Raw genomic sequence first — 14,550 nt, forward strand, 5'->3', positions numbered from 1 at the left:
TGACATTTTGATTTGGTATTTGGGAAGTATTATCTCAGTACTTCTTAATTTGCAATACTGATTTTTCTGTAGTGATTTTAGTCTAACTAGATTTAGCGTAACTTCTAAACTAATTATAAATTACTGTTCATTAAATCATTTTAAAAATATGACATAAGGAAGTAAGAGGCTTTGGAAGAAAAGCAAAAGAAACAGAATTCTTTCTCACTTCACTTCTGCATGTCCTTGTCCATGACAGGAAGCAGTGTCTAAGATGTTTATAGAGTCTTCCCTTTCTATAATCCAACTCTGATCTAAGCTGTGTGAGGATATCCACAGAAGGGACACATACTTTATACAACACAACAGAAAAGATTTGTAAATGCTCTGTAAATGGATTTCACTAGAGTTATATTCTAAAAAGAAAACAAAAAAGCTCTGGATGCGTTTGACATACTCTTTAATTTTTTACTACATTTTCGAATTCATAGTAAGATTGAATATCTTTGTACTTTTCTTAAATTCACATTTATAAAGTTTTATTCTCTGATCGTAAAAGGACACCATAGATTTAAAAAACCAGCAAGTCCTACATTCATATCAAAACATTCAGAAATTAATATATTGGATTTTGATTTTAGTACAATTATCAAGACAAGTCTGTATATTTTACCTGCAATTTTAAATCTGATACGATTTATCATGTTGAAGCAAACTTGGATAATAAATGGTTAGGTTCATAATTTAAAAAAGGAAAAGAGGGGAGATTGTATAGATACGGTACCAAGATGATAAAATAGTGAAAAAGAACTATGCTTTCCAAACAAGCCAAAACATACTCAGGGGCATGGCAGAAACAAAAAACAAACAAACAAAAATTACAAATGAAAATCCAAATGTTTGCTCATCCTGTTACAATAAAGCGAATGATTTTAATTCCTTAATTTAATAGCTAACATTTAAAGTGCTCTTTGCTGATACAGTTAAAAGTACATGATATTACTGCCTGTCATTTCACCACACGGTACATAGGCTAATTTCTCATAATTCACACATTCATGCTTTTGCAAACTCAGATTAATAATAACAGCCTTGGATGTGTGAAAGCTAAACACAGGAAACACCTGCAGAACAATATTAGTTTCTGTAGAGAAGTGAAACCATTCACCAGAAATTTATTGAAAGAAACTCAGAATGATGTTTTATATTTATTAAAGCATAAAACAATTTCTTACCTAAAGCTTTCATACTCCAGACACTTTTATTCCAGAGGGCTGGCTGTGTTCTAATGCATTTACTATTTGATGTAAATTCAACCTCCACAGCATCACCGGTTACTTCATCTCTCAAAATAATAAATATTTCACCAGGATTCTATATGATGAAAAATATAACTCAATTAGGCATTTGAAAAGTTTTCATTAACCAACCAAATACACTTATTAGTGATAAAGGTCCAACATGTAATTAGTGTAAACAACTCATCTGCCAGGCAAAAGACCCGGGTTCAGTTTCTTGGTGGGACAGATCCCTTGAAGGAGGAAATGGCAATCCACCTCAGTATTCTTGCCTGGGAAATCCCACAGACAGAGGAGCATGATGGGCTGCTGTCCATGGAGTTGCAAATGTAGGACACAACTTAGGGACTAACTAAGCCACCACCACCATCGTGTCCACAGTTTCAGCCATACTCATAAATGAAATATGTAAAGGTGAGCCTCACAAGATTTTAAGTTTATCAACTTATGTCTATCGAATATTTATTTTTCCCCAGCACCATATTTTGCAAATGAATCGACTGAGTTCACAGTTGCTCCCTTTTCCTTTCACCTCTTCCCTGTGTGAGAGGTTCTATGCAGGGAATGTAATTCAACTGCTAAACAAATTCTTCCCCCCCATCCCCAAATCCCTTTCCTTCACCTTTCTAGGACTTGGTGTATTTATCTATAAATAAGAGGACTGAACACGTTTAGCTTTAAGACCTCTTATACTTTAAATATGATTAATCGGTTTAGATGTCTAATACAGTTGACCCTTGAACAACATAACTGTTAGGAGCACCTACTGGCCCTCTGCATAGTGGAACATCCATAGAAGATTGATAGCACACCCTCTGCAACAGCAGTATCCTGATTCAACCAACTGCAGATCATGTTGTACTGGGGTATTTACTACTGAGAAAAATCCATGTATAAGTGGACCTATGCAATTCAAAACCCCTATTGTTCAAGGGTCAAGTGTATTGTTAATCTTACCAATAAGAGATTCTTTTGTTACTCTTTATGATGAATACCAGTGAAGGCTGTTGGGTTGACTACAGGTTATAAATCTAAAAGTTTCAAGATTTTATTAAGGTGGAAAAGCTAGGGAAGCCCAAATCTATGTATATAAGATTCAAATTGCCAACATCTGTTGGATCACAGAAAAAGCAATCGAATTCTAGAAAAAATATTTCTGCTTCATTGTCTGTACTAAAAACATTGACTGTGTGGATCACAACAAACTGTGGGAAATTCTTAGTGATGGGAATACCAGACTACCTTTCCCACTTCCAGAGAAACCTATATGCAGGTCAAGAAGAAACAGTTATAACCGGACATGGAATGACTGGTTCAAAACTGAAAAAAGAGTATGTCAAGGCTGTATATCATTACCCTGCTGATTTAACTTATATGCAGAATACATCATGTGAAATGCTGAACTGGATGAAACAGAAGCTGGAATCAAGATTCCCACGAGAAATACCAACAATCTCAGATATGCAGATGCTACCACCCTAATGGCAGAAAGTGAAGAGGAACTAAAGAGCATCTTGATGAAAATAAAAGAGGAGAGTGAAATATCTGGCTTAAAATTCAACATTCAAAAAACTAAGATCATAGCATCTGGTCCCATCACTTCATGGCAGATAGATGGGGAAGAAATGGAAACTGTGACAGATTTTATTTTCTCGGGCTCCAAAATCACTGCACAGAGTGACTGCAGCCATGAAATTAAAAGACACTTACTGCTTGGAAGAAAAGCTATGACAAACCTAGCCAGTGTATTAAAAAGCAGAGCCATCACTTTGCTGACAAAGGTCCATATATAGTCAAAGCTGTGGTTTTTCCAATAGTCATGTATGGATGTGAGAGTTGGACCATAAAGAAAGCTGAGCACTGAAGAATTGATGTTTATGAACTGTGATGCTGGATAAGACTCTTGAGAGTCCCTTGGACAGCAAGGAGACCAAACCAGTCAATCCTAAAGGAAACTAACTCTGAATATTCACTGGAAGGATTGATGCTGAAATTGAAGCGCCAATACTTTGGCCACCTGATGGGAAGAGCTGACTTATTGGAAAAGACTCTGATGAGGGAAAGATTGAGGACAGGAAAAGAAGGGGATGACAGAGGATGAGATTGTTGGATGGCATCACAAACTCAATGGATATGAGTTTGAACAAACTCCATGAGACAGTGAAGGACAGAGAAGCCTGGTGTGATGCAGTCCAGGGGGTTGCAAAGGGTTGGACGTGACTTAGCGACTGAACAACAACTACAAAGATATAAGGGGTTATTGAAAAACCTTTTTGAAAAAAAACCCTGAGAGAAAACAAAGGATAAGAAGATTGGATTTAATACAGAGAAAAGGAAGGGATAAACATCTTTTGAGCATCTGTTTTATACTGGGTTTTCCAGGTGGAACAGTGGTAAAGAATCCACCTGCCAATTCAGGAGATGTAAGAGACATGGGTTCAATCCCCGGATCAGGAAGATTCCCTGGAGGAGAAAATGACACCCCACTCCAGTATACTTGCCTGGCAAATTCCAGGGACAGAGGAGCCTAGTGGGCTACAGTCCATGAAATCACAAAGAGTTAGACATGACTCACTGAGGATGCATTCATGTATTTTATACTGGCTAATCACTTTTTATATAAAGCCATTTCCTTTAATCCTCACCAAAACACACACACACACACACACATACCTCAAAAACCAATATGGAAGGCTATTATATTTCTATTTTAAGACGAGAGTAATGAATATAAAGATTTACATTCTGAAAATCAATCAGAATTATTTAAATTAAACTCTGTACTATTGTTTACATGATGCTGTTTTAACCTTCAAAATAACTAAAATGAAATATATTTTATGATTATCTCAGATATCACATTTCAAAGGCTTTCTTCAAAGTCAAACTGAATTTTAGTCTTTCACAAAATAAACAGGAATCCCATTTATATGCTCTTATAAAACTGTGTTTACCCAAAAGTCATTAATTTCAAAGTTCTCTTATTTAAATATTATTTCCCTAAGCATAAATCACCCACGAATAAAACTTACATTTTTAATGCTCTGTACTATGGGGTTTTTACAAATATGTTGATGTTAAAAAAAATCATTTCAGCTGACACACATCCACCTCTGGCATTTTTCCAGCAGAGTCTAGCGCTCCCAAGTATTTGTCCACAGGATATTCTGAACTAAATTTCTCTACATCAATTAAATTGCACTTTGAGAAAAGATCCCATGAGTCCCCCTCCTGCTCTGGCTTCACACATCCAACCGCTGGGAAATGCTTCTGTTTCTCAGCCGATGCCTCCTCACGCACTACTTCATCTGAGTCTGAGGTCAGCAACTGGAGCTCCTTCCGGTCCTCACGCCTGCCACTTCCTCTTCAGAGACCACACTTCCAAGGCCTTAGTCCCTCACTTGCTCACATCCGTCTCCTTACTTTGCAGCTTTAATAACTTCCCATTTTCACTCTGGCTCTAATCCAGCTTCAAAGTCCTTTGGTGTTTTCTTCTATTTGTTCATCCCTTCCTGTAAAACTCTGACCTCTCGCCTTCCAAATTCAATAATCCCGAGCATCCTCTCCTGGTGTATATTCAGCCAGCAACTCATCCTCATTCGTGGGTGCTCACATGCCGTGCTGCGCTAAGTCACTGTAATCATGTCCGACTCTTTGCGATCCTATGGACTGTGGCCTGCCAGGCTCCTCTGTCCATGGGGTTCTCCAGCAAGAATACTTCAGTGGGCTGCCATTTCCTCCTCCAGGGGATCTTCCCGACCCAGGGATCGAACCCATGTGTCTTAAGTCTCCTGCAGTGGCAGGCGGATTCTTTACCACTGGTACCACCTGGGAAGCCGGGTGCTTCCATGAGCTGCTTCTTATGCACCAGATTCTCTCCCACCTTTCAACCATCTTCAGAGAAGAGAGCTAAACAAAAGATCAGCACACTGACCACCCCCAAGGAGGCACTGACACCTCATTTGTAATTGGGACAAGTTCCAAGGGCATGTAATCTCTGAAGATGCACAGAACCTACGCTTGTTTTAATGTTCTGCTATCACACCTTGAAATGCTTAATAAGTAGAACTGGGGTCTCTACCTTTTCAGTTCACACTGGGCCCTGCTTATTAGGAAGCCGCTCCTATTTGCACATAATGTTGGCGTGCTCTTGAGTTCCTACTCTCCCTCCATTTCCTCATACTTATCCTGTTCACCAAGGTCCATCTCAGGTTTCATGTACAGCTTCCAAAGGGATCATAAAGCATTTCACACGTGTACTCATCATCTGAACCTTTCTAAGTCATGCCCTCTGGTCTTAATAAGTTTTTAATGTCTGTACTGAGGCTTCCCAGACAGATTTTAAACACCCTGAAGATATTTTTATTTTTTATATCATTTTGGCATCTTGTAAGAATTAGGTACATAAGAGGTACTATGGGGAACTCCCTGGTGGTTCTAGGTTAAGACTTCACCTTCCAATGCAGGGGGTGTGGGTTGGGGAGTTAGGATCCCACGTGACTTGCAGCCAAAAAACAAAAATACAAGCAATACTGTAACAAATTTAATAGACTTTAAAAGTGGTCCAAATAAAAAAAAAATCTTTAAAAAAAATTGAAGAGGCAATCTATATGTATTTTCAAATTGAGATGGAATAAGCCTATAAAAATATGACTTTTTTTTTTTACATTGAGCAAGCATTATTCCTTATCCCTCTCAGGACTCACAGCTTCATCTGCTTCTTGCATCTCCATGCTCAAAGGGAGCTGCTGAAGAGGGAAGGCCTGCACTCATCCAGCCCTGTTTTTCATTATTATGAAAGTGAAAATAGTGAAAGTGTTAGTTGCTCAGTCATGTCTAACTTTTTGCAGCCCCAGGGACTGTAGCTCACCAGGCTCCTCTGTCCATGGGATTCTCAGGCAAGAGTACTAGAGCAGGTTGCCATTCCCTTCTCCAGGGGATCTTTCAGACCCAGGGACTGAACCCGAGGCTCCTGCATTACAGGCAGATTCTTAATTGTCTGAGTCATTGGGGAAGGCTTAATTATTATGGATATCTTAATTAAAGCTACAATTATATGGACATATTTAATTTAATGGAGGAAATATTAGGACACTCAAATGGTCATAAATTCAGTTTTATCAGAAGATGCTATTTTGCTCTCAATCTAACTTCTTTGTTTACACCTTATCTGGCTCTGAGCATTCAAATTGAGAAAGGGTTATAATAATAATCACTACCAAACTCTCTAGATTTGCTGCATTGAAAACAAACCTTGAGACCTCACTAAAAGGGCTGGAACTTTGTCTGCAGTACAACACATCGGTAGTGGAGTTTCTAGATTGTCTCGGGGTGGGTGCCCTTCTAGACTTTAATGAATCATTAAGCACATGTAACAAAGGATTTTGATCCTCGTGGATCATATCAGCTTACTTTGACTTGTGCATCCAGACCAATGGCTCTTTTCATATATCCATAATTAATAGGAACTAGCTCTACAAGCACAGTTGCACGGGCATGGGCCTTATTAAGCCAGCACTGTGCAAGTCCCTGAAGCTGACCCTGACCTGACCTATGACGGCAGAGCAAGGATTAGGTCATGGCAATGGTTCCAAATTTGGCTGCTAATTCTCACCTTGGAGAATCACCTGGGAAGCTTTTAATGTCCAGGCCAAAACTCAAACTATTTATATCTCAATCTCTAACAGCAGGATTCAGACATTTTTACTTTGTAAAACCTCCCCAAGTCATCCCTCAGTTCAGTTCAGTTCAGTCACTCAGTCGTGTCCAACTCTTTGTGATCCCATGAATCAAGGAGTACGTCAAGGCTGTATATTGTCACCCTGCTTATTTAACTTCTATGCAGAGTACATCATGAGAAACGCTGGACTGGAAGAAACACAAGCTGGAGTCAAGATTGCTGGGAGAAATATCAATCACCTCAGATATGCAGATGACACCACCCTTATGGCAGAAAGTGAAGAGGAACTAAAAAGCCTCTTGATGAAAGTGAAAGAGGAGAGTGAAAAAGTTGGCTTAAAGCTCAACATTCAGAAAACGAAGATCATGGCATCTGGTTCCATCACTTCATGGGAAATAGATGGGGAAACAGTGGAAACAGTGTCAGATATGCTGCTTAATTTGAGAAACACTTGATTAAAAGGAAAAAAACACGTTTTTGTCATTGTAAAACCTTACCACTGAAGGGGTAATGTTCACAACATCGACATTTTAGGCAGTGACACACACAATAATTTTTTGCTGTTTTTACTGTTATGTTTCAATTAAATCATAGGACCTGACTTTAAGTTAAGGTAGGTTATCAAGATTTAATGTGTGATTTGATGTCAGAAATCAGTGGGCAGTGCTGTTAGTTTCTGTGTATTGTTTTAAACTGTATTCAGTGCTGAGGAATGAACAGGAAGGCGCTAATCTCAGAGGTTTTTGTAGCTTCCCCATGGGCCCTGCTAAGAGTCCTTCATATATATTCTCAGAGTTTCTCTAGATTCACTGGTTATACAATCTGTGATCTGAACAGATTTGGGTTTGGAGACTCATATTATGGTTGCAGACACAGACATATACATCAGTGAAGGTCAAATAAAATGAAGGTCTTTACCAGGGGATGTGCCATGTTCTAGGACTCAGAAAAACAAGTTAATGGAATTAATATAGCTATAATTGCTGATAAAGCCCATTAAAAGGTTTTTTTTTGTGTGGTGGTACTATAAGTTTAAGATTTAAATTTGCTCAAAAATCAACAAGTAACTAGTCTTATCTGAACAGTAGCTATGGAAGAATAACATAAACATAAAGAAATATATATAACTATATGAAAGGAAGTAAGAGGTTCAGGGTGGACGAAAGCTGAGATTGCAGCAGATTCTACCAAAAGGAAGGGAAAATGCCATATTGAAGTCCTGCCTACACAGATAAGACAAGATAAAAATAAACTCCTTTTAGCTGCTCTTTAGGATGGAAGAAGCACTAGAGAGGCCATTAGTGACCCATGATTGGGGCTCCAGGAGAGGCAGGAGGCATTTAGAGCAAACCACAGTATTTCTGAACGGGCCATTGAGGAACACACTCAAAGGATCCCTCTTAAAGCTTCAGGTCAAATCCATTAAAAAATTATCCAGTGACTGGATTACTGCTTAGACATGATGCCTCTCTAACAAGAAGGGCTTCCCAGGTAGCGCGAGTGGTAAAGAACCCTCCAGCCAGTGCAGGAGATGTAAGAGAAGTGGGTTTGATCCCTGGGCTGGGAAGATCCCTTTCCCACTCCAGTATTCTTGTGGCAACCCACTCCAATATTCTTGCCTGGAGAATTCCATGGACAGAGGAGCCTGGCAGGCTACAGTCCATGGGGTGGCAAAGAGTCGGACACAACTGAAGCAACTTAGCACAGCATAGCACAGCTCTAACAAGTGATCACAGAACTGCCCGGGCTGCAGACAAGCCTCTGAAGAAGAGCACTGCCTCCTTGAATGCCATTCCTAGGGTGATTTGAAGGTGACCTATTACTGAGAGGCATGAATGTATTTTCTATCCTCTGGTGCAGGATTTAACCTTGACACTACTGACATTTTGGGACCAGAGAAGTCACTGCTGTGGGGAACGCCCTGTGCACTGTGGGATTTTTACTAGCATCCCTGGCTTCTACTCAGCAGATGCCAGGAGCAACCCCCAGTTACGACAAACTTGTCTATAGACTTTGCCAGATATCTCCTTGGGAGAGACAGCCAAATCACTCCCAGATGAGAATCATTGTTCTGAGGGATTTTTCCTGAGAAATTAATGAAATTAGGACTGTGGGGTAAATACACAGCAAAGGGAAAAGAAGCTAGCAAATAACAGACCAGGTTCAGTTCTGGTTTAGATGTTATTTCAATGGGAGAATGCCTCCCAAGTGGATAATTCATCAGGAACAAAATTGGGTAAGATTACTTTGAACAATGGACTTGTTTGGAAGACTTAGAACTCACTGATTTCATATCTCTCACGATATGTTACCCTATACAAGACAAAATCAAGAGGAATATGCTAAAAAACAAATATCTAGGCCCATAAAAAACAACAAAAAGCTTAACAAACACTAAAACAGAACAAAGGTTGCTAATGCTAGAAAAGGGAAAAGAAGAGGCTGAATTAAGCAGATTTAAACTGTTAAGACCCATTTAGATGTTTCTTAAAAAGGCAGAGAATAACTTATATAAATAGAACACTGGAGGCACATCTTCACTAGTGCACGTGCGCACACACACACACACACACACACACACACACACACACACACAATCCTGTCAAAAGAAAAAAAATGTTTTTCTGCTGTTTTTAAAGTGGCACAAATTTCAAGGTCCAGGAAAGAAACAATGCTGGGAAAGATGACTAGGCAGAAGGAATCCAAAGGGCCAGGCTCTAGGGGTCAAAAGCCGCAGAAGGCTCACCTGCAGCCTCAGTTACACCGATAAACGCCACTTCTCCAGAGCAGAGCAGGGCTCAGGGAGAGCACTTGGCTTGCGGCAGGTCTACAGACTCAAGCCATTCTGCAGCAGGAGACAGCAGGAGAGACCTAAACTAATTCCCTGTTCATCAGAAAGAATGAAGATGACACCAATAGACTGAATCAGTCAACTCAACAATGGCATGCTGGAAACTTTAAGGTATAAGGGGAAATTCATAGAATTTGAAGATGCTGGGAGCAGAAGAAGCACATCTCAAATATGACCTGGTGCCTGGCAATGACAGTCTCATAAATTTCTAGATTTTATACAACGGCAAAGAAGTCTCAAATATCATTTCTGGAGAGAGAAAGCTATACATTTAAGTGGATTCCATTTACCCAGTAACTTGAAGACTTCTCAGAAATGAGTAAGTGTAAAGGTTGTGCTTTCAGACAACTGGTATAGACTGAATGCTATCCTGGGCTTCCCAGGTGCTGCTAGTGGTAAAAGAACCCACCTCCCAATGCAGAAGACATAAGAGAGGCAGGTTTCTGGTACATATGAAACATGATTTTCACTCATCTTTCTTGTGGTGCATGAAAACTGGGACATGAATTTAGACTATACTAAGATCTAGGTTCTAAGAATACAAGATTTTGACTTGGGTGACTATTTTTGGTCCATGGATCAGTCTGTTTCAAATTTTTAGTGTGTACATGCTCAGTCGTTTCAGTTATGTCCAACTTTTTGCGACCTTATGGGCTGTAGCACTCCAGGCTTCTCAATCCACGGGATTCTCCAGGCAAAAATACTGGACTGGGTTGTCGAACACTCCTCCAGGGGATCTTTCTGACCCAGGGGTTGAACCTGTGTCTCTTATATCTCCTGAATTGCCACTTGGGAAGCTGGCTGGTGCTAAAATAGTCTTATATGATCTTTCAAATCTTAGGATTGTTTAAAAAGTGGGGCTCCCAAGAAAGATTTGGGATTGAAATAATTTAATTCAAACCCTTCGAAGATTCTGATAGAATTATATCCATGTCAATAAATAAAAGACAGTCCACAGTTCTGCTATGGAAAGAACCCTGGTCCTCCCCAACCACCTGAGTGAGTGATTTCTACCTGGAGGGCAGTGGGATTTAATTTTTGGATTTTGATGTCTCTGCAACTTAATAATGGAAAGGTTTTATATTGTTCAAATTTTACTGTTGCAGATATTTTTAAAAGCAGCTAGTTAGACTCGTTGCATAATTCTTCGTGAGCAATTTTTAGTTCCAGAGGGTTTTTTTTTTTCTTACTTTGACTTTACCTATTTGAGAATAGTCCTCATTTCCCTTTTATAGTCTCTTCTACTGATTTCTGTCTCTTCCATTATTTCTCAATAGGAGCCACTGGTTCTGATTGTTTGGCTGGGCTTCCTTCCTCAAGTAGGCTGTAATATTTCTTTGCCTGATTCCTCTGTCTCAGTTCCCTCCAACCTGTACAGTTCCGGTTCCTGGGGTCTCTAAGGGAGTGCCAAAGAAGTTTTTGTTCCTCTGGCACTGATAACATAGTAACTTAAATTGTTGGCAATTCTCCCGCTTGTGCATGAGGTCTGGAGATGAGGGAAATAAGCTTTTCAAAATTGCACAGAACATTCTGCTTCTGCCAGGGCTGCTGGAACCAGCAGGATCAGAGGATTCTCTCCCCAAATATGCCTCCCAGTAAGCAGACAAGTGAGCTTCCCTGGTAGCTCAGCTGGAAAAGAATCCGCCTGCAGTGCAGGAGACCCTGGTTTGATTCCTGGGTTGGGAAGGTCCCTTGAAGAAGGGATTCACTCCAGTATTCTCAGGCTTCCCTGGTGGCTCAGATGGTAAAGAATCTGCCTCTTGCAATGCGGGAGACCTGGGTTTGATCCCTTGGTTGGGAAGATCCCCTGGAGAAGGGCATGGCAATCCACTCCAGTATTCTTGCCTGGAGAATCCCCATGGACAAAGGAGCCTGGTGGGCTACAGTCCATGGAGTTACAAAGAATTGGACATGACTGAGTGACTAAGCATGGTCCAGCAAGCAGACAAGTGCAGCTCCTGTAACCTAAATACTGGCTTCTACCTGAAGGACCCTCTCATGCAACGCTCAAGCTTCTCCTGTATCTTTGGCTCTTTCTGCTCAAGCACACTGCAGATGTTGACGGCCAGCATCTTTTAGTTTCTAGAGATTCAGTTCAGCTCAGTTCAGTCGCTCAGTCGTGTCCAACTCTTTGCGACCCCATGAATTGCAGCACGCCAGGCCTCCCTGTCCATCACCAACACCCGGAGTTCACTCAGACTCACGTCCATCGAGTCGGTGACGCCATCCAGCCATCTCATCCTCTGTCGTCCCCTTCTCCTCCTGCCCCCAATCCCTCCCAGCATCAGAGTATTTTCCAATGAGTCAACTCTTCGCATGAGGTAGCCAAAGTATTGGAGTTTCAGCTTTAGCGTCAGTCCTTCCAAAGAAAACCTAGGGCTGATCTCCTTTAGAATGGACTTGTTGTATCTCCTTGCAGTCCAAGGGACTCTCAAGAGTCTTCTTCAAAACCTAGCCCCAATTTTGGTCAAGCTCTAGCATGGCTTATTTTAGTGGTTCAGTCCAGTGAAGACTTAGGAAGAAGAAATGTCAGCAACATGTATCACATAACACCTCCTGAGAAATCTACTTGCTCTAACATTATATTTTTATTCTCATACCAGCTCTTCTAGCTGTTATGATATTTCCACTTCATAATGTAGGCTTTTGACACATGCTTTATAATTGAAGATAGGTGGTCCTAAAGTATTTTCAAATTCTATTCAAGAACATATTTCCTTTCATGAAAATAAAATCCTTGATCTGGTTAATATGAATCCAACTTTGCTTTGAACAGTTTGATACACACACACACACACACACACACACACACACATACACACACACACACACACACATAGCAATTGTAAATCTGTTTGCAACATATCAGCAGCTAGCTGCAGCTAAGTCGCTTCAGTCGTGCCCAACTCTGTGCGACCCCATAGACGGCAGCCCACCAGGCTCCCCTGTCCCTGGGATTCTCCAGGCAAGAACACTGGAGTGGGTTGTCATTTCCTTCTCCAATGCATGAAAGTGAAAAGTGAAAGTGAAGTCGCTCAGTCGTGTCTGACTCTTTGCGACCCTATAGACTGCAGCCTACCAGGCTCCTCCGTCCATGGGATTTTCCAGGCAAGAGTGCTGGAGTGGGGTGCCATTGCCTTCTGCATTGCAACATATCAAGTAACATCTAATAACATGGTGCTTTCATGTATGTTTCAATATTTTATTACTCAACAAATACATATCAAATGCCTACTAACTGCCAGACATTGTTCTGCCATTCTGAGGACAGCCAAGAACAGAGTAAACAAAAATACCTCTATATTGGAGCTTCTAGTGTTAGTTACATTTTAGTGACATGCAGTATCCATTACAACAGTAACAAGGTGTCTTTATACTGACCTCACATGGAATCTCAGCAGGAAGCACCACTGCCTGTGGTATGGTGCTTCCTGAAGCTTCTGAGAACTCTCCAGCTTCCTTTCTCTCATTGGTTTTCCCGGATTGTTCCTTTCTTAGGTCTGGTGGCACAGTAATCTCCAGGTAGTCCGCAGAACCTAAAAGAAAGTTCATTAACATGGATTATGATACAGCTACCAATACCAAGAGTCGCTCAGTTGTGCCTGACTATTTGCGACCCGTGGACTGTAGCCCAGCAGGCCCCTCTGTCCATGAGATTCTCCAGGCAAGAATACTGGAGTGGGTTGCCATTTCCTTCTCCAGGGAATCTTCCCAACCCAGGGATCGAACCCAGGTCTCCCACATTGCAGGCCGACACTTTAACCTCTGAGCCACCAGGGAAGCCCATAATACAGCTAAGGCCATATTAAGTTCCTCCATTGTTATGAAAACTAATTGCTGAACAGGTGATTTAATTATTATATGGGACAACCAAACTGAGTTTAAGATAGTCAAAATAATTGAACCAATGTTAATAATTAAAATGATGCCTCATAATTTAACTAGTATTATAACCTTAGCTATTAAACTAAATCAAATACATATTTTCATCTACTAGGTAAATATTTTCCCCCCAAAAATCCAAATACCACTTTATATTAAAACAGAAAATCTGAAAAACATGAAACTATCTCCTTTCAATGACTGTAAATAAGAAAATTTATCCATTTAAAATCAGAACAATTTAACTCAGAACAATTATTTACCCTTTATGTATATTTCCAATTTTTAAAAACAATAGGCATAACTAGGAGACAATCACAAAATAAACTAATATTTCTATGAAATGCTGGTTTAATAGTGAAATATTAGTGTTCATCAAAACGCTAATGTGTCCTGTGAAAAAAGTGTCTTCAATTAAATGATATGGGTTTCTTTATGGTATTTACTATTAAGAACACTAAAATATGCTAATGTGAATTTTGAATATAAGAAGGAGAAAAGTATTTGATTGTTTAAAATGTAACAGTAATTCAGCATTTGGTCTTAACCATTTAAAAAACTGTATTGAAGAAAAGAGTTGTGTGAAGAGAGATGGACAATATCTTTACTGTCCAAAGTCCAAAGCATTTCTTTAGGGCACAGAACCAATATGACTGAAACCAAGGCTCTCACAACAGACACTCACAACTGTCGTCTGTCTTTGGCCAACCACAAAAGTACCCCTCAAATCCCCGAAGAAGAGTACTGGAGGAAAGGTAAACAGCTCCTGACAGCTAGAAATTGTCCTGATACCTTCTGAAGGGCTTGCTGTTGCTAGGCAGTGGCCTCCTGTCCTGTTGAACACCAACAACCTCACAGAA

The 14,550-nt window shown here is 40.2% G+C and overlaps 1 protein-coding gene across 2 annotated transcripts in view; it reads right to left on the reverse strand.

The window, feature by feature from the left end:
* Positions 1-14,550, reverse strand: part of BANK1 (B-cell scaffold protein with ankyrin repeats 1) — a 331,256-nt gene that overhangs the window by 221,952 nt on the left and 94,754 nt on the right. For both annotated transcript variants that reach the window (XM_018049269.1, XM_018049268.1), the window contains exons 3-4: positions 13,190-13,344; positions 1,215-1,353 (exon numbers count right to left, since the gene is read on the reverse strand). In XM_018049269.1, the coding sequence (XP_017904758.1) occupies positions 1,215-1,353; positions 13,190-13,344 (294 nt within the window). The remainder of the gene's footprint in view (positions 1-1,214; positions 1,354-13,189; positions 13,345-14,550) is intronic.

Source organism: Capra hircus, chromosome 6, assembly GCF_001704415.2.
Source record: "Capra hircus breed San Clemente chromosome 6, ASM170441v1, whole genome shotgun sequence".
Taxonomy (NCBI): Eukaryota; Metazoa; Chordata; class Mammalia; order Artiodactyla; family Bovidae; genus Capra; species Capra hircus.